The 21,124-nt window shown below is 34.0% G+C and overlaps 1 protein-coding gene across 1 annotated transcript; it reads left to right on the forward strand.

Annotated features, from left to right (window-relative positions):
- The first annotated feature begins 1,013 nt into the window (after positions 1 to 1,013).
- LOC142980015 (protein takeout-like) lies at positions 1,014 to 20,958 on the forward strand. The gene is made up of 5 exons (XM_076125284.1): positions 1,014 to 1,484; positions 15,623 to 15,863; positions 18,333 to 18,466; positions 18,827 to 18,976; positions 19,575 to 20,958. Exons 1-5 carry the CDS (start codon positions 1,382 to 1,384, stop codon positions 19,724 to 19,726), a joined length of 780 nt encoding a protein of 259 aa, XP_075981399.1. The 5' UTR covers positions 1,014 to 1,381; the 3' UTR covers positions 19,727 to 20,958.
- Positions 20,959 to 21,124: the final 166 nt, after the last annotated feature.

Below are 21,124 nucleotides of genomic sequence, written 5' to 3' on the forward strand. Positions count from 1 at the left end.
TTTTGTACTTAAATCATGTATTTTACAGTTCACAATAATCAAATTAATTAATTAAATACTAACATTGCGGAAGACGCCAAAACAGTGTTTTTTATGTTAAATGAAGGAAACAAAATTGAGTCAAAAATACTATTTAGTTATTAAGACCAGATAAAAAATCCCTTTAATTAACACTTGCGAGTTGTTTAAAAAATTAAACGAGATCATTAACAATGTAATATATATGAGTGATTAAAAAAAAATAAGGAACAATTTTAAAATATAGACCATTGAAAAGAGGCCGCGCTATATTATTTGTTTTTTTTTGTAAAAAGGGCAAGGTTTTTACAGTTTTGACAGCATTGTATAGTCAAACGAAGGAGGTTTACTTTAGCGAGAATTGAGATCTGTTTGGTAAAAATGTTGATTTCTCAGGTGTTACGTGTTGCCGTGGTTATATAACACGAAGGTCATGGTTACACGCTCCTGTCGATTACATTTGAATAACACAGATTTATATTTAATATTTGTCAATTTATAGGTTTTTTAAAGTTGGTAAGATTAATTAGTATTTGACCTCTTAAGTTCATAGTGGTAACAAATTAACGGTAGATCTGGAAAATCGAGCCACAGAGCATTAATTCTTGTTTACTAACTGAAACTGATCAAGTTAATTTATTTTCGTTAGTTTTAAAGAAATGGGTACCAGCGTAAGTTAAATTAACTTATATTTTATTGGAAACATTTTGCACTATCTCAATTTGCAAGGCGACTTAAACACAATACATTTTTAGGAAGTCTCGATTAAAATCGCGACGCGGACATTTCCTATGAATTATCCTCAATAATCATTCAACAATAGATCATTAAATTTGCAACGAGCGAAATACCGATGTACTGTTGTACTTTTAGGGCATGACAAAGTATAGAGGAAACAAACGTTGGTTAACCCGTGTTCTCTTTGTTCGTAACGTTCACTTACATGACATAATCGCAATTATTACTCATCAAACCATACACCATAAGAGACGTACTAATCCTAACTTTACTCCTCGTCCTTAGTAGTTAGTAAATAGTTCGAAGGTAGTGGGGAGTACACAGGGATGTCGAAAATCATGAGCTAATAAAACACATAGCTCCTTGCTTTCACCTCAAACAAAATGAGACGCGCGCCTGTCCGCCTACCGTCCGACCGCGAGCCTATTGCCAAGTAAAAACGACGTACAACGGACGCGGGCTATTTTAAATTCCGAACGTAGAAAAAAAAACGAAAATACGAAAACTTAGTGATCGAATGTTCAGTGAAAAATGGATTGTTGACATTGAAAAATAAAATATTTTTTTTTATTAAAAAATATAAATTTAATTTGTTTGTTTTCCAAATTTAAATTTAGAAGCGAAAATGAAAATGGCCGATCGTTGTATATTGTCGGTGTTGCTGTTATGTTTGACGGTAATATGTCACAATGGTGAAGCTGCGGAAAACGATAATGCAGTCAATATACGTAAGTATTAATTTTATCAATATTTATAATTCGCAGAAATAGAATTTACTAACAATCAAAAATATAGTAAAATGAACTACTCTCACATCACAATAAAATAATCATATTTGTTTAAACGAAACTGAATCTTTCGTTCAATCAATCATTCATAGATAATTTAGATAACAACTGTCATAAAATTTGCATGTTGTGGTCTTACAACAAGCTTCTATTTTCTTACGAGCTAGTGTTATGGTTATTTTAAATATTAAATCAAATTCTATAGCCATATTATCTTAATTTATCAAACTTTATTTGACCTTCGAAGATCAAAACGCATTCAAATATTTGGTTACCCAAGCATTTACGTATTCGGCATTTTTTGTTTTAAGTAAACAAATTCTATACATATCTTCCATTAGCATTATTTGACATAGCAGTGACATAATATAAATGTCAAAATCAGCCTAGTTATGCCGGCGGCCGACATTTTATTAACATATTTACTACTTAACGCTGTGCCTACGCAATAATTACGTGTTGTAATCAAAATTTTAACACTCTTGTTTGATTACAATCTATTGGTGCTTAGAAAATGTTTTGAACTAAATATTCTCGATTGTAGACGATTTCTATTCGATCAAATATTAATAGCATGAGTAAACTGTGCAATAGTTATTAATAAAATACACGCACACAAATAAACGCAATCAAATATTTCATGTTTTGTTTTTTTATCCATAAAATTATGTAGTTGTTTATTTGTGTTTATAAATAAATAACTTAGATTATATACCTAAATGCTGAAAAATGCTCCTCACAAATTTTAATTTGCTCCAGCACATTTTAGTTACCATAACCAAGTTTCTTCTTTCTTTTTTTTTGTGACTAGATTTTGACCTGATATATTAAAAAAATCAAAACATCAAATACATTAATATTTTATGAAAATTACGTGTATTTTTAAAGGTTTCAATTGATTATCTTTAACCTCCTGTAACTTCTTTGGGCACTTAGTAAATTTTTCAATGTCACTATAAGGATTGCTTCTATTTTTTCGTATTGTTATGTTTCGAACCCATGGGTTGCAGAGCCATTATGAAATATTGTGAATCAGATATTGTGTGCGTGTCGGAGTATGGAGCAACTTTGTTTTGCAACTATCTTTTCGAAAATTGACCTTTACGTGTTGCACAGAGGCTGTGTATGAGGCCTAGAATATTAATATAACTGATTTAATAGTCACTGCTGATATTTGTTTGCTAATTTATTGCTACACGAGGTTTTGTTGTATTTTAAAATTGCAAGACATCTATAAAATACCTCAAGAACTACTTGCAACGTGCTGTAGAGTTGTTATAAAATAGCATAGTAAAGATCTCTTTGAATGTTATTTAAGTAGGTACAGGTACATAGGACTGTTTCTGTGGTCCGGTTATCCGACTAGGCTACTACTACTACTAGACTAAAGTACACTAGACTGCTAATCTTAAGGTCTCGACTTCGATTCAGGCATAGTGCTACTATATTTAGATGTATAATAGAATATTTCTTTAGAGGAGCCCAAAAAAAAAAAAAAAAAAGAAGAAATGTGTGGTATATGTCAATAAGCTCGCCCCCTATTCCGTGGCATCAACATTGTAAATGGCGAAGCGTGGGTGTATTTCATGCACTCTTACACACCTACGGGTAGGTAGGTACATTTTGGACATAACTATATGCCATGTTTATCGGTCATAGATCGTTGAAATAATGGGTTTCTATAACAAAGGTCTCTCTATACGTATAGTGACAATAGAAAATTATTCAATCTCTATGAGTTTTCTGTTTGTTGACGCTGCGATTGTTTCTCGAGTAGTGATGAAGGTACGAATGTTGTGATAGACTTTAGTACTGGACTTGCAGGAGACCATTTCACCGTACTACCTATTTTTGTGCCTTACAATATTTGCGCCAAAAATATGAGATCTGTAACGAAAGCAAACCGAAAAAAATTATAATAAATCTTGCAGTATTTATTAAATTTAACACTATAGCTTAAATAAAAAAAATATATAGTGAAGAAGTCGAAATAATAATATTAATGAAAAAAATATAGGTTTCCGAAAAAAATGTCCTGAATCGCAATAAATTAAAAAAGTTAACAGTTCGTTATTCGAATTCAAATTTCGAAAAGGTATGTCTAGGAAGTCGTTAGCGCTCCTTTTCATAGTTTAAATGTCAAATGTTGCCACATAAAAGTTTCATGATGAACTTTAATGGGGATTGTGACAATTAGCTTTTGTAAATATAATATGAGTAGGTTGGCAATACTGCAATACAATTTCGACCCACTTGGCGATGATTGACGGAGTGTGCAATATTTTCGCTACTAAATAGTAGAGTCAAAGAACTGAACAAACTATATTTTTTATTAGTAAGAGCTTTAGACAAGCCCGTGTTATTATTAACGTATTAAAATTAGAAAATGATAAAATGTGTGATTGGTGGCCGGACGCAACAGTACACCGAGCGGACTGAAAATTCAAGTAAGAAGTTTTGCTCAGCAGTAGGACATAGGTACAGGCTAATAAAAAAATATGCATAGTTTTATTTAACTGGACCAATTAAATTGATATTTTACAACAGGAAGAGACAGGAAAAATTGAGCAAAATTTGCAAAAATCTATGAACTTAACCGTAATAGCAGACGCAAATATTTTTCGAAGCCCTTTAATTTTATAAGCATTTCCAAAACGATCATCATTTGTCACTGCAAAGAAGCGGGGTCAAATCGCTCATGACCTGTCAATTCAGTGTCAAACCAAAATTGTCCAGTCAAATTGTGTGAACAAGCAATGATGGTCAATTTTGTATTGTCAAAAGGTGTGATTTAGTGTATTTGTGTCAAGGCTGAGTCGTTACCGGTGACGAAACCGACGAGTAATTAGCAAATACGTTATGTCTGTTTGTTTTTATGATTAAGAATTCGCTGAAATGGTTGTTTGGTTGACGAGTTTGGGCGAGTGAGTTTGTTCTGCCGGCTGGCTTTGATCTTGTTGTGTTCGCTGATGTAAACTGTTGCTTTTGAAAGAAAATTGTGATTCCTGCATGTTGAGTGTCTTTTTTTCAAATTGTTTGTTTTCCATTTTCTTCGTGAAAAGTGAACTCGAAGACTTTTCGTATTTTTTAATTTCTGACAATAAGAATTATAATATAAGAACTCTTGTAGTGTAAGCTTTTGAAAACTGTAATGTAAACCTTCTGCTCTAAGCCCCTTATCTTATCAGATATTCCCAACCAGTCTTATAGCTAAAGGATGAGTGTGGATTAACCTATGCGGTAGATAAAATTCCACCTGATAAGCTAACCATTACTTCTTTAGGGCTAAACTACGGTTGTATTTCTCAGCACATTGTCTCTAACTTTAGCAACTCTACCTAGTTTCCGTGCAGCACCTACCACACCTTTGAAGATAAACATGTCCCTACTGATAAGTGGTGTAATCTCGCGTGACAGTAGTTGGTAACTCATCGGCTTCCTCGTTATACAAGCCGTCACGGCCCAGCTCCGGTGTTCATTTCACTGCCTTGCCCAACTGTTAAGTAACAGATCTTACTGTGCTCTCTTTATTAGTTTACGTGAGATTTATTATGTGATCGTGGATTAAGAAGCCTTCGGTAGCCATTCCGATGGCCATGTACCAGTAGCTCGATTCTCTACTACTATCGACTACCGACAACCGAACTGTCATCGAGAAATTTTGTATGAAAATCTGATCAGCGCCTCTGACGGGTGTCGTAGGAAACATTTTGGCAGTACATTCTAAATGTCAAAATGTCGATAGCTAGCCGGTTGTCGGTAGTCAATAGTGCTTGAGAATCGAGGTACAGTAGCGATTTATTTAGACGTTAACTGCTCCAACGGCGCTACGATAAAGTTCTAGTTATATGTATTTGTTCAATACGTAAGAATATTATCTTTATAGGCAGTCTAGAGTAAGCCTGAAGGAAACTCATAATAGCCCTCAAAAATGCCCAATGAAGCTAACTTTCCTGAATACGTCTAGAATTGTTGTTTGAGAATATTATTACATTTTTTAAAAGATTTCTCTATGGTATATTTATGTATATTATAGGTCCTCTTACTCTATGGTCCCTGTGATAGGCGACTGTATTTTTCATTTTCCAAAATGCACATTTCTTTTTTAATTTCTATAGCCAATTATGACGCCTTTTTGGGCCATTGTGCATTTCGTTACGACCCATTCGGAGTTTTAGCGATATGAATATTCAATATTATGAAGTAAGACTCCCATTGTTGGTCAGCTGATTCATACGACTAGTTGTCCTCTCCATACCTTTTTAATCTTGATATTTAGAGTTGTTTATCCTAGGAGTACTTTTAGGAGACTTTAATAGCTCATTGTAATAATCTTTGAAGCGGTATATGGCAATCTGTTCAAGTCCACGCTGGATATAAATACGAAGGTGACTCTACAATACAACGCTTGCGCGGGTCACTGAACCGATTCGGATAAAATTAAACGTTGCAGCTTATATCCCAGAATTTTAATTAAGTATCGGCAGTTCAGATAGAGGGTTTTTTTTAATTTCCTGAAGAGAATTATTCTTATATAAACTGTTAAAGTAGAGGAAAAAGTTATATTGCTAGTCGTTGTATCCTTATTTTCTATGAGAGCAAGGCATTAGAATTTGTATGTATATCTCGTCTAATGAAGTAAGTAGTATCTGTTCAACTAATATGGATTGCGACCTTTAAAGTTTTTCCTTTTGCCATAATGTCAGCACTTCTGGACAAAGTCCTTGAAAATACATTGTTTTTACGTGCGTTTAATTAATGTTTATGTAGATAATTTTATCTTTATGTATGTACACAATAATAATACACAATAATAAATAATAATGGCAGCAGATAAACCTGTGGACGGAAAGCATTTTTTATCTAGCGCCTACGTCTTAAAACGTCGTTGTTCATCATTAACATTAATTACATAGATAAAGTACATATTTTTCCATTTATTATGTACCTATTAAAATATGTAGTGAAACTTGGAACTGAACCAGGTTAAACGCAATAAAATTATCTCAATTAAGAGTTAGTTGTAAGTGATTGCATTGCGTGTCTTTAATTACGTATATATCGAGAAGATTTTCATGTTATCTATAATATCGAATGATCTTACATAATGGAACTAGCGTACTTGGGACTGTACAGTCCATATTTGGTACCCGATCCGAGCACAATAATCATTTTCGATATCTTGAATCATCATATTACAGTTCATTTATACTAAAACTTAATAAATTATATGAAAACTTTATTCCTTTTGTTTATTGGTAAAAAACCGCATTATTGTCTGTTTAGCATGTACAAATAATTCTCGAACAGAAATACAGACACGGTGGGAGATTTTATTTTAGAATATGTAGTAATCACTGAATTCTGCAGACGCAAAAAAGTAATTATTAATATTGGTTCTGGAATGATTTAGACGTTTTAGTACATCAAATATAAATATTAGAGAAGTAAACTTGGCTTTGCAGGCAGTAAGCTAATCATGAATACACATAATGAGCGCTAATGTCTTATGTACTAATCACACTTAAGATAAGTGATACCTATATAAGGGTATACCTGTAGAGTGATTATATCGTCTAGGATACGAATCCACGATACCTGTACAATAGTGACGTGACACCTTAAAGTTCTATGCGCTCGAATAAACTAACACGAAAACAGTGTTTTACAAGTCCATTTGGAATATATTATTATGAACAGAAATGCGTTTTGTTGTGAGTTGTAAAGCTACATTTATTTTTCTTACCTTTATCTAAACTTAATGATGTCGTAAAGTAACATAAAATTTATTATCTCGTCTTTATTTCATACAATTTGAAAAGGGACGCGAATCCTTTATCTTTCTTATATGAGAAATTTTCTAAAATAGCATATAAATATTAATTATTTCGCAGTTTTTATTCACGTTTTTCATCACGCCAGTGTCATGTAAAAATAACGCTCTCACGTTTCTTACTGCGTACGTCTTGGGGTCAAAGTTGTAGTTCAGCCAAACATACAGACATTACGTTGATTATGCGTTGTTACATGCTACGCGTGTTCATTGATGCCTATTTACTTATGTAATAGATCATTTCCCGGCGTATGTTACCTTCGAGGATGGTACAAGGTTTTATTTGATTTAGGGGGCGAGATGTCCTGAGTTTAATTACTGTTCGGAAGGTATTTTGTAATTGTTTTGCATAGGTTTGCAGATCGTGTAACGTTTACGCACATGATTTATTGGTTTGATACCTAGACGTAACAAAAAGAAAATGTTTGGTAGTGATTTGAAAATTAAGCTTTACTTTTAAAATCATTATTTAACAATCACAACCATTATAAGCTGCTTCGAAACGTTAAGTAAAATATATGTTCGCGGTAATTCCCGTTCAATTTAAGATGATATTAAACATCACTGAGTCTTCAATAAAATATTTTACATTCGTTATAGAATTTCAAAGTTAACCTTAACATAACATAATTAAACAATCAGCCATCACACACTTAAAAATAATCGCCATATCGTGCAACCTTAATACCAAATCCATGCTTGATATCACGACATAAAAAGTTCATAGTGACACTTACAACCAATTTTCAAATGTCACGATATATTAGTTATAGGACAACAATAGTACATTAGGATCGAGTGCTTCATCCTTGAGAGTTCTGACAATGAAAGATTGCTTTGAACACCTGAGCGGAATAACGTATGGGGTCCTGAAGTCTGTAGCCTTGTCCCGCCATGTGTGGGACTGTTTTAACTGGTGGTACGTGAAGAGAATTACACCGGAGCAATTGGAGTATTTGATTTGTTTTTGTTTGTGTTTTATTGTTTGTGAACGACATTTTTATGTGCTAAGAAAACAATACAACTTTTTATACCCATATACGTGATATTCATATACTAAGATGAAATAATACGACCACGTTTCATCTTTAATATAAGTAGTCCTATTAGGACTAATGAAATCGATAGTAAACGGGAATTGGTCCCAAACACTAAGCTACAGAATATCCCGCAAGAAATTAGACACTTTTTGTAGCTTCATTGCGATCCTGGCTTTGTTTAATTCCGCCAATTAAACAGTAAAAAAATATTTAGATATTTCATAATACCCAAAGCGAGAACCGAAAAAACGACCATATGATCAATATTCGTATACAGTTTACGGCATTCTAAAGCCTCATTGACTATAGATATATCTACCGTATTATCATTCACATCGAAGTCAATATTTGTAGAATGAACGGCTCTAAACTTCCAAACGTTTCCAAAATTGTAACCCAACAACGTCAGTTGGTCAGTGGCCGCAGTTTGCCCGCGCAGGTGCAGCCTTGACACCAACTCTTGCGTCACGAATTACCACACAGCCGGAGTACCCTCGCGAATTCCCAGACTTATGATATCAGCCTTCGAACGCATGGCTTTCTCATGAATATTTATAAAAATCGTACGAAAAATGAATTGATTGACATTTCGTTTCATGGTTTTATTTGATTGTGATGAATTGGACACGCCTTAGTTTATTGCTTTGTTAACTTAATGACGAAATCTCTTATTCTTATAAGTTTGATTCGTGTTTATTCGTGAGCTCATTTAACTTATTTTTATTCATAATAATAAAAAAATTAAGTAAAACTCTTCATTAAATTAATGTTCGTAATACAAAGCAGTACCTATTCCGAAAAGTACAGTATAAACATAAATTTTGTATAAGATAACATACATTTGAGAAAGAAATAAATAGATGGGATTTTTCAAAATATGTATATTTTTGCTTGGTCCTCTATTTATTTATTTAGCAGATATACCTACCAACGACCTGTCGACAGAGAAAAGATACCAGCATTTATTGCTTAAGTAACACTCATCAATAGCTCTATGTAGACATACTCTTAGACACTAAACCTAATCAAACCTTTCATTTCGCTAACGAAACCGCACATCAATCAATTGGCTAACTTGAGTCCTGCAACACTCATTTGTGAGGAGATCTTGTTCATTACACATAATGGAAGTAATGGAACATACTTACTATTATGGAATTGTACTTTTGCGAAACGTAGTTGGAAATTGGGAATTATTTGTAGTTATGTTTCGACAGAAGGTAGAAAGTAGCACGCTTGCGTTGAGAGGAAAATGTTAAGTTTATTGCTAGTAGAGTTTAATTTAATGCATGTGATTAATGTTTCGTCAGGGAGATTGAGTTGTTGAAGAAAATTGAGGGAATTGCTTGCCCGTATTTGAAATACTGTAGTACCTAATTTGGGATTAGAGATAGATTTGTTATTGTTTTGTAATACAAAATGTGATCGACTTCGACTTGTCGAAAATGATAACTAGCTATAAAGAAAATCAAAATAACTGTAATAAAATTCAACATTCTTCTTTAAAAAGCGTTATCATATCAAGTGAACGGTGCAAAAAAAATCCTATGTTTTGCTTCTCTATCGAGAAAATCGTAACCATCTGTTGATCAGACGGCAAATTTTGTGTGCAACGTGCAATTATGATCGTTTTTTGCTTTCAGAGAAGCACTTAAAACATTTCAACAAAATAAAAGGCAGTCACATTGCACTGTACAATTGCAACAGATGACTGGAGTGTTGCATTATGTTGTACCGTGGCGGCACCTGCCTCGCATACATTACACACGCGTGATAACTACTAACAAGGAAAATAGGAATATTCATTTGTTGACAACTGTCGTAAACACGATTGCCAACTGATTTTATGAATGAGCTATTCTGTTTATGTACCTTCCGATAGATTGCTGAGATCCTTGCTACGTAAAATGCTTGGAATGAACAATGAAATGGGTTTTACGATGAACAAAATAACATTAGCATATTTAATTTTTGTAGAATCGTCTAATTCCTAAAGTTAGAACTAAAAGTAAACTAAACTGACAAGCTATTTTCAGCACCCAGTACCTACAATTAAGAACAATCGTAGATGTTAGCAGTGTTTTTGCCAAATCATATTGAGACGTTTTTGGTCCAACAACCGATCTAGCGACTCTCAAAATTGCATCATGATCTGCAGATGGTATGGGTTCATGCATTTAATTGTAGATATAATTAAATGTAGAACCAGCATAAAGAATAAGAATATGTTTAACAACGATGTATTCGATGTAATAAAACTATTCACGAACTGATAATAAGGAAAGCGATCATTATAACCACAGATCCGTTGATTACTAGAACCGTTCATTGTAAGCAGAATGTTCGCACGCTTGCATTTCGACGGTCCCTACGTACATTCCCTCAAGTGGTACTTACGGGATTTGCCTTTTTTGTTTCCGTGACTTTCCGGTTGTCATATACTTTCGATTGATCAAAGAAAAATTAGTAAAAATGCTTTAATTCTACCCTAAATCAACACTCGACAAACCCCAGAACTACAACACTTCCAATGTAAAATGTCACTAGTGAGAGTTAAGACATTTAATTTTTACATTGGCAAGTCAACAACACCCCCGCGCGCCTCCCCCGTAACTCCCACATGCGGGCTTGTTGCGCTCGCGCAAAAAAGAAAATGAAAAATGTAAAAGATAAAGGTAAAGCCATCAAAATATCGTCAGGTAAGTTGAAATAAAATGAATATATTTTAACGTTTTTATTTTATTTTCTCATAAAAGACAACAAATAAAGACTTCGTGCAAAATTTCATAGCTCTGCGATTGATAGAACTTGAGATACAAGTGTTTGAAACTTCAAACCGCTCTCCTGTAAAATTTGCGTTTTGCAATTAGGTTATTGTACGTAGGGACCGTCGATTTGCACTGAGGTCAAGTTTAAGGAGAATTACTATTTAGTCTAGAATATAACTCTGCATAAATTGTATTATTACCTAAATAGTTAATAATTAATTATTATAATATACCTACACTATTGTATTGGGGTAAACATGTTAAAATGGTTGTAAGGATGAATAAATAAATAAATTATTACCAAAGTAAGGTTCGAGAATTTCCAGTTTTATTAATTTAGATTTACTGTCCAACTGTAACACACACGTTGGGTTTCATATAATCTATACGTCATGTAAAAAGATTTGATAAATTAGCCTGATTCAATAAATAAGTGAATGCAACGCGTTAAAAAAGTTCCCCGTCTAGACTGCATAACCAAAAAAAAACGCTGCTATAAGTCAAACAGCATACTAACAAAAACTCTACTTAAATTCACACATCACTGTGAGTGCGTCTGCAGTTCATTGTGTTAGGTTTATTAATTAATCTAGACACATTTTTAATACGCCGCAGTTTGAAAGTCCAAAAGTTTGTATAGAAACATAAGAATTAGACAAAAAAATAGATTTTAAGGTTAGCTTAACGACGCTACCATAGCGTCGGGATGTCGTGGGTTCGATTGCCACACGGGAAAATTATTTGTGCGATCCACAAATAATTGTTTCGGGTCTGCTTGTACTTTGTGTCCGTTGTTTGTGTGTTTGTGAAAATCCCCGCGACACAAGAGCAATTCTAAGTGCGGGAGTTGTAAAAAAAAAGTTCTATTACGCATTTATTTTCTCTTCCTATCTGAAGCATCTCAAAAATCTAATTAAAACTGAGCATCTCATCTGAGTGATGGTCAGACATGGGCTAAATGTTCACAAGCACAATTAGTTTCACAAGAGGGTGCTTGCAATCACCTCGTTACGTGAACACATTCTTGTTGCAACATTGATATTATTTCAACTCTGATCGTGTTTTGTACTTGCTGGTCTAAGAATTGTACATAGTAAAACAATGGGACACAATACCTATAAAAACAATATGGTTTCGCCATAATCTACGGAGTAGTTAGATATTAATTGACTGAATTGGAACGTAAAATGGATGGATTTCGAAGAATGGACGAAGAATTGGTAACTCAGGAACGGTTTATAAAAAAGGTTACATTATTTTTGTGTTTCATTTTTGAAGTAAATGATAAAAACCAATACATTTTACAAGCCTTATTTAAATAAGCCGAATAAGTTAAGACTTGTAATGTAACTGATTTGATTTTCAATTTGACCTGAAGTTTCAATTTGTAGTAGTTAACAACTGGTTTTTATTGCGAGGTATCTAATTTAAGTCATTAGAATACCTTTCTATAGTTGCAATTGCTGCACATTTGTTGCAACACCTAAAATTCGTATGAGACAAGACAACACCCCAGGTTGTTTTGTTTTGTCTGTTTTATTAAAACGCTTTGAATAAAATGTTTTATAATTTTTCGGCCGCTAGGAACTAAGGTTAGTGCGATTGCTAGCTATTGGAAAAAATATATATACGCAATGTATGTTGGCCAAATACTTATATTATAACTTCAGGAAGTCAGTCTAGAGTCGGGATGCTAACTCATAATCACATTATATCATACAAGTTCAATCGTATCATTATCAATGATGACTTGACCGGTGACACCGCCAATTGGGCAATTATAAAACACTGTTGACATTGATCACTTCCGTAATACTAATTGTAGAAATAGATAATTTAAAAATATAGACCTATGAAAAATTCCTTTTAATTACCATTAATCTAAACAAGTCCGGAAACTTAAATTCATATTCTACAGTTTAATGCTCTCTATCGTAAAAATCCTTTTTTTTTCTGAAATCTTCAAGTTCATTGAAACTTAAAACCGCGAGTATATGAATAAAAAATAAATCTCATTGACTATATTCATCTCATTCTAATATCTCAAACTGAATAATTTCTTTCAACTTTCACTACAGACGTTAGAAAATAATGACTATTTGAATACAGGGGATACCCCGCAATATTACAATTTAGATGAATGGATGACATCATACAAACATTAACAAAATCATACTAATATCGTAAACTTTCATAACTTTGCTAATAACCTGACGTAATTTCTAAATCAACAAGTTATATCACATACTAGCTGACCCGCGCAACTTCGCTTGCGTCACATAAGAGAGAATGGGTCATATTTTTCCCAGTTTTCGTACTTTTTACTGGTACTCTGCTCCTATTGATCGTAGCGTAATGATATATAGCCTATAGTTTTTCTCGATAAATGGGCTATGTAACACTGAAAGAATTTTTCAAATCGGATCAGTAGTTCCTGAGATAAGCGCGTTCAAACACACAAACACACAAACAAACTCGTCAGCTTTATAATATTAGTATAGCTTCCAAATTCCAAGTTTTGTATGGGAGTTTCTCGGTGTTGTGTTTCTATTGCAAACAGTGCAAGTGGGTTACCGTGTCGTGTTGTATAACAGTTACATAACACAGTGACCTTGTGTAACCGCGTGTAACTGGTTCAAGTTCAATACAAATTTGTTATATTTAATGGACGTTATTTACGAGTTTATGATATGTTAGATATTTATGATCGTTTAGTGGTTTTATGTTTTTGTAATTGAAATGTTGATTGTTGATTTGTTTTATGTGAAAGAATGTAGTTGTTTAATTCCGAGTATGTTTTTTATTCAGTTAAAAATATTAATATTTGACTTTAATAAAAGGTTATTTAGAATATTAGTAATAATTTAAATAGTATTAAATACTTTTTCTCCGATTTAGTAAGACAATAATTATTATTCGTCTTTATGGATTAATACATAATCATTAGATTGTAATAAGTGCATCTAGTTGTTAATTGTACTTAGTAATCCAAGCAAATGATTAAGGAATGTTATCAAGTGATCATTATTAACATTCTACGTGAAGCCTCCGTCGATCAGATCTATATATAATGAGTATAAGTGCTGTATAATTCTCCACTTTGAATAAAATCAGCGTAGGTATGTGTGACATTGTGCCAACTTTACCTTAGAATCATAGTATATTGCTTTGTAATAAGCCATCAGGTTATACGATGTGAATATTTAAAAAAAAGGCTTATAAATCTCATAAAAATACTTTATAGGGTTGTTTAACTGCACAGTTGGCGCAGTGCCGACTACCGTAGCGCCTCGGGTCGTGGTTTTGAATCCCACCCAGGGCGAATCTTTGTGTGATGGGCATGATTTTATCAGTGAGTCTATGTTAAGAAGTATTTAAGTGCGTTTATCAGTTATTTAGTCATAATATAGGCCCTTTATTTCGCCGCGTAAGCCTATTGTCAGTATAAGTTTGACATTCGTAAAATTGATTTTTGCAAGGCAATTGAATTTCGCATATTATTATAATAGAACAATAGGCAGGTCAGGTGTACATTTCACCACGATCTCATATTTCTTTGTTTGTTCTGACTTGCGCCCACTAGAACAGTGACATAACACTAGGTTATGTTTGTATGCTAATACGAGCTGTTGTAATGTACTGTCGCATTTGGAAGCAGGAACAAATCGTCCGGTTAGATACGCCCTGTAACGAAGGCTGTAGGGCCATTGCCGATTGTTTCTTGTGTGACATAACTATGCACTATTCAGTACTGAGATTCTCTACCACTATCGACTCCCGACAACCGGCTAGCTAATGTACCTTAAAATGCGTGTTCGCGTTAATTCCCGTATTCTATTACACGTTAAACATGCAACGCGAGAGTTTAAAAGTACCCGGCTAGCTATCGAGAAATTTTACGCGAAAATCGGTTTAGCGCCTCTACCGGACTCCGTAAGAACTATTTTGGCAGTGCATTTTTAATGTCAAACTCGCGATACTCGATAGTACCGACTGTAGAGAATTGCACTACAGATGGGTCCGTAGTCATAACCAGGGCTATCACGTATCTCAGTTGACAACTATTTGCAAACACGCTGTACATTGTTTTCTTCCTTAGCTAATAGTGATTATCACGTTACCTCATAGCAGCAATTTGACGTACACTAGTTGTCAACTGAGATACGAGACACTCATACACATCGTACATCGTCTTGAGACAAAAAAAATTAGTCAATTTAGATAAGGAGCTCTTTCATTTGCTTTAAAACATCATTGTTTTTTTTAATATTCATTAACTAAAATCTTGATTGAGATTTTTTTTTAAATGTTTATGGTAATCTCTACCTCTTTGGCGTAGTAATATTATCTCCTTAGCTGTTCATGAGTTCTTCATTTCAAATCGGACCAATGTACTTGTCTTCATAAAACTAAATCAAGCCCTTTTCTCTATTCCAGCGGATTACATCCTGCCATGCAGCCAAAGCGATCCAAACCTGGACTCATGTATCAAGAATTCCTTCAACCACCTCCGGCCGTACCTGTCGCAGGGTATCCCGGAGTTGGGGGTGCCGCCCGTGGAGCCGCTGTTCATTGACAGACTGGTGATGGAGAACTCTGCTGGCCCCGTGAGGGTAACGGCTGCCTTCAACAACATCACCGTAGTCGGACCCAGTAATTATACTATCACGAAGATCAGGTTAGTGGTTTGATTGAGTTGCAATGAAGGTAACCGCTACATATACCTCAGAAACCAGAGGTTAGATATCGGAGAATCCACTATTTTATTTGTAATGATTTCCTAAAGTGGCATTTTATTTACTTTAGAGTGATGTTGTGGTGATCAGTTTAAATAGAAGCCAGAGCATTGGCATATCTATCTATTCAGCCCATTTCTACCCATTTTTGAGTATAGGCCTCCCCTTAGTACGACATTTTTTACACATTACACGATGTCATCCAATCATCTAGTTGGCTAGGCCTTCCTTGCGATCTTCACCCGTTCCATGGTCGCCAGTCCGTAACTGCTTTAGCCTTCCTTCCATCTTCAAGTTGAAGTGAAGTTATAAACCTATCAAATAAAAATAACCATTTTGATTACATAGATGAGAAAGATTGCCGTGACCGAATGACTTTGGGCCTACAGTCTAGAACCTCATTATGCATAATTTTTACACACCGACACATTTACATAATTTCATATTATAATACGGTTATAAATGATTACAAAAATGTTGTAACATAGACTTAAATCATATTCAGCATAATTTATTATGCATACATACATATGCAAATAAACTAAAGCGTCGTACGCGAAAATTCAAACAATTTTGACCGATATTGAATTCTGTGGGTTACTTACAAGGTGAAATGTCGTAAAAATTTCTAATTTAATTGTTTAAAACAAGAAAACTCAGTATCTAGAGAGTCTGTATCGAGGTCAAGTCTGTGTTGTCGCTATTGCTAACGAATAAGTATAAAATTGGTGTAAATACTGTCGTAACCGACAAGTTCACAGAGTGACGTTACAACGCGTTGTGGTAATAATGGCGTATACTCGCTCATGACTTGATTGTGACAAAATAAGATGTGTCTGTGAGGCAACACAAATAACTGATTGTAATAAACGTTTTGTTGTCCTTAATACCCAAAAACAGCTTTCGCCCATGTTGCTTGCCGATGACGAAAACCACCGCTCCTCTTTAAGTAATGAAACATTTCTGTGACAATTCGTTTGATGCAGATCATTTGCAATATTGTGAAGAATTTACTACAAACACAGATGACAATTTTTTCCTTACGATTTCTTTAACGTTATTTAGTTGAAACAATTTATATTACTATTTCTTAAAGGCCAAAGTCATTGGTCAATTGGTGATGAATTTAAGAGGCCAGTCATGACCCGTAAAAAAATCGCTCTCAATACGCCTTATATTAATAAGGCATATCAAACCATTTGGCAGCGAGTGTAAAACAAGACAAACGCTACGATTCTTCCTCCTAATAATGTGTATTGTTTTTTTACAAACGACTTCGAAACAATAGAGATTCATTACTTCTATGCACTTCATTTTTTGTGAATCAACGACGTTTATTGTAAAGGTCGTAGATCCACAAATCCATTTTCCCTTGCGCCACTCTAAAACAATAAAAGAAACTATAATCTCCATTGCACGGCTATCGCTCAAGAATTGTACTATAGCTGGATGCTCTACCACTATCGACTACCGACAACCAGCCAGCTGCTGTCGAGAAATTTTATATGACAATCGGATCAGCGCCTCTATCGGGCGTCTTAGAAACTATTATGACAGTACATTTTAAATGTCAATTTCTCGATATTTGATGGATCCAATTGTACAGAATCGCACTACAGATAAACGCCTCTAGCGTAAGGACTATTTTGGCAGTACATTTTAAATGTCAAACTCTCGATACTCGACGGTACCGAGAATTGCGCTACTGATGTCATAATTTTGTTCTGTTTGCTAAAGAGTGCAGTACCATATTACGAGTATTACGAGTGTAGTACTTAGTGTCGAAATACTAACTATTGCATTATAATTGCATTAGATGAGTCAAAATGTGTGGGAACTCGGGTAATGGTGGTAACTGTGGAATTAGGAACTTACGACATTGTTGCTATGGGCTAGCGGAGCGTTGAGGCCGAGTGTTGTAATGTTTACGCACCTGCCGGGGAAAAGGGTCAAGAAAAGTTTGTCTTTGTCATGCTTTTTGTGGAAATTCATACGCAACTGCCATTTTTTTTAGTTAAACTTGTTATAGATTTGGTACTACTCACGTATATCTTAGAAACCAAATTATTGAATTATTTTTTTGGCCAAATTAAACGAAAGTGAAGGTTAGACTAGACTTTACCCGAGTTCAGCTTATTGACACATAATAAGTAGATGATGTTCCACTGAAATTATGAAATCTCTTATAATACGTAAAAGGTATCAGGATTTATTCAATTCATAATAGACAAAATCATAAACCTTCTCTTATTATAATATACTATTGAAAAAAAAGGAATCATTACACAGGCAGAACTAAAACTCGCTTCAATTTCTCTGACTTTGACAATGAAAATAACCATGCACTTTCCATGTACCATTTCACTTCCCCATTTGTGTAGCTCGACACAAAAGGAATGTTTTGCTCGCAGGTCTGACGTGAAGAAGCTGCGTATCGACATGGGGCTGGTGCTCCCTCGTATTGAGATCACTGGCCGCTATGAGGTGTCTGGACAAGTGCTGCTCTTCCCTGTCAGGTCACAGGGTGACTTCTGGGCATCATTCGGTAAGAATTTGTTGATTTTCTGTTGCAAAAAGTGGTGCTCAGACTAAAACTTTTTCCTGTTTGATATAGTAGTCTACCATACCTATATGCACACATAAAATCATGTCTTTTCTTTTGGGAGTAAGCCACCAAAGAATGCTACTTGCTACGATCCCTACATTCTATAAAGTTACGAGACGATTCAATTTATATTTGCCTTTATCGTTTAAGAGACTGATTTTCATTCAATATATTCATTAACTGGTTTCTAATATAATCTATTGTTACCAAGAATATAGCATAAAAAAACAACATTTCAAGTACGTTAGCCAATCTTAATTTATAATATTTGAGAATAATAGTTTCTTGTTTCCATTTCAGGTGACGTAGTGGCCATCGCAAAGATCTTCGGTAAGGAATCAATCCGTGACGACGTGCGATACATGTTGGCCGACAGACTGCTAGTAGACTTCAAACTTAGGACATCCAGGTTCAAAGTCCGAGACACCGTCAACCACGGAAGCGTTATTGGTATGTATCTTTATTATCTTCCCTCTGGCTTCTATCTATCGTTTCTTTTGTTTCCCCTTCCTTTTCTTTCTTTCCCTTACTGATCTTTCCTTGGGCTCTAAAGGCATTTGGTTTAACCAATATTGAAAATAGTGCTTCCAAAGCTATGGTTACTTTTTGGTGAATTTGGGACTTTTGTATGCTTAACTGCTGGTGTTGGTTTATTAATTTAAGATAATGCGACGTTCTTTTTCCATACAGGGTACATTGTCATACATTTCCATCTTACTTTGTAATATAAATGTCAAGTCATACGCATAAAAATAGCGACTTCATTTGCTAATGGTAACTTCTGCGGGTGACTCTTTTGCATGTAAACTATCATGTCATTAGACTCAACATGACTTTTTCTCTGATTTTTCATTTAATCAGCAGCAATAAAAAAATCTAAAGAGGATACATTTAGTCAGAATCAAAAGTGATAAAAAGTGGAGTACAATGGGTTCCAAAGCAAAAGATGCCAGTGCCCATTTCTACTTGCAACTTCCGAATTGATTTTTGCTAACAAATACAATTAAACACTTATGTAAATGATTAGCCTTTATTCGTGGTGTTATAGGAGAGGCAATGAATCAGTTTTTGAACAACAACGCGGCAGAGATTATTGAAGAGATGAGACCGGCGGCTGCATCGTCTATTGCGAAGCATTTCCAAGCGTTCGTCAACGCGGCCTTTTCAAAGATTCCCATCGACGTATGGCTTAAGCCCTAAGTGAGTGATCATAATTTTAGTCTGTGTTCCACCAAGTATTTTTGTATTACTGAATTGTATTTTGTACTAACTTTTTGTTTGATATGACAATATCTAGCTATAATCTTGGGCAGTATTTTGTTGTAGAATAGCGTCCACAGTATGCAAGATGTTTGTATAGTGTAAATAGTTGTGTCAATAGCTTGGTTGTGTTTTTATAGCGAAGATTTTTAGAATGATGTTACTTTTTCGAACAATCTTTCCTTAGATAAAGTAACATCTAGTTTTTTCACGTCTACGAGGATTTACTTTGCTAAAATTCATGTGTTAATAACTTTTACTGTTTTTTACACATTTCATATAGTATAGTAGTATTATATTTTAGTCTTCTCGATGATTAAAGATGCATTTTGATTCGTCCGTCCGTGTCACATTTCGCCCGCATAAAATTTTTCCATTTAATTTTGATCTCAAAGATTAGGTTTTTCTTTTTTAATATTCGTCAGTATTACGAATACAATCATAATAATATGTTTTTTTAATACTTTTCCTTCAGTTTCTTTGTTTCAGAACACAATAATTGTACTTAATTTTAAATCAACTATTTCGACAGAACAATCACATATTTTATATTTCTTTACCGTGTGATCTTTTGTTTAACAACCCATAGGTATTTAGTATTTAAATGAAGTGTTCAAAATATTTTGTTAAATACAATTTAGAGAAATGGTGCCAGAAGCAAATTTTATAAACTAAATTAGTTTTTACTATGCAGCTATATAATTATGTAATTCTAAGCGAGAACTTAGAACTCACATAAACATTTTTATACCCAGTGAAAATATATTACGCACTCATTATCCAATTAGGTCATTAAACATTTGATTATCTTAAACGGCTAATTAGTGCGTAAATTATATTAATTGACACGTTTAAAAAATATGAATTAGCTACCAAATTTTCAAATATATTTTCATCTACAAGAGAGAGCAAATTCCATGATAACACAAGCATTGTTACCAAAATTAATCTAGTTTGTAATATTTCTATATAAAATAGCAATGGCACTACGGTAATACCTAGTGAGTTAACGTTAGCCTCTGAAGGCATAGAGCTAAGCTTTATTTATTTAAGAACATAAGTAGATACATATACGATAGTTAATACTTCATGTTTGTAAGAAATACGTTTATTTGTTTTTAATCGACATTGTGATAAGCAGTACTTTGTGAAAATATATTATTTCGAACTTATTTACTGTATTTTTATTTGTACATTACATATCTTCAAAACCAAGCCACATTAATACTACTATGACCCTTATTGCTCCGAATCTCACATTTAAGTAAATAAAATATTTATAAGGCTTGACTTTATACTACGCTAGATGGCAAAACTAAAGAAATATGTGGCAAAAAA

The sequence above is a fragment of the Anticarsia gemmatalis genome, chromosome 2 (genome assembly GCF_050436995.1).
Source record: "Anticarsia gemmatalis isolate Benzon Research Colony breed Stoneville strain chromosome 2, ilAntGemm2 primary, whole genome shotgun sequence".
Taxonomy (NCBI): domain Eukaryota; kingdom Metazoa; phylum Arthropoda; class Insecta; order Lepidoptera; family Erebidae; genus Anticarsia; species Anticarsia gemmatalis.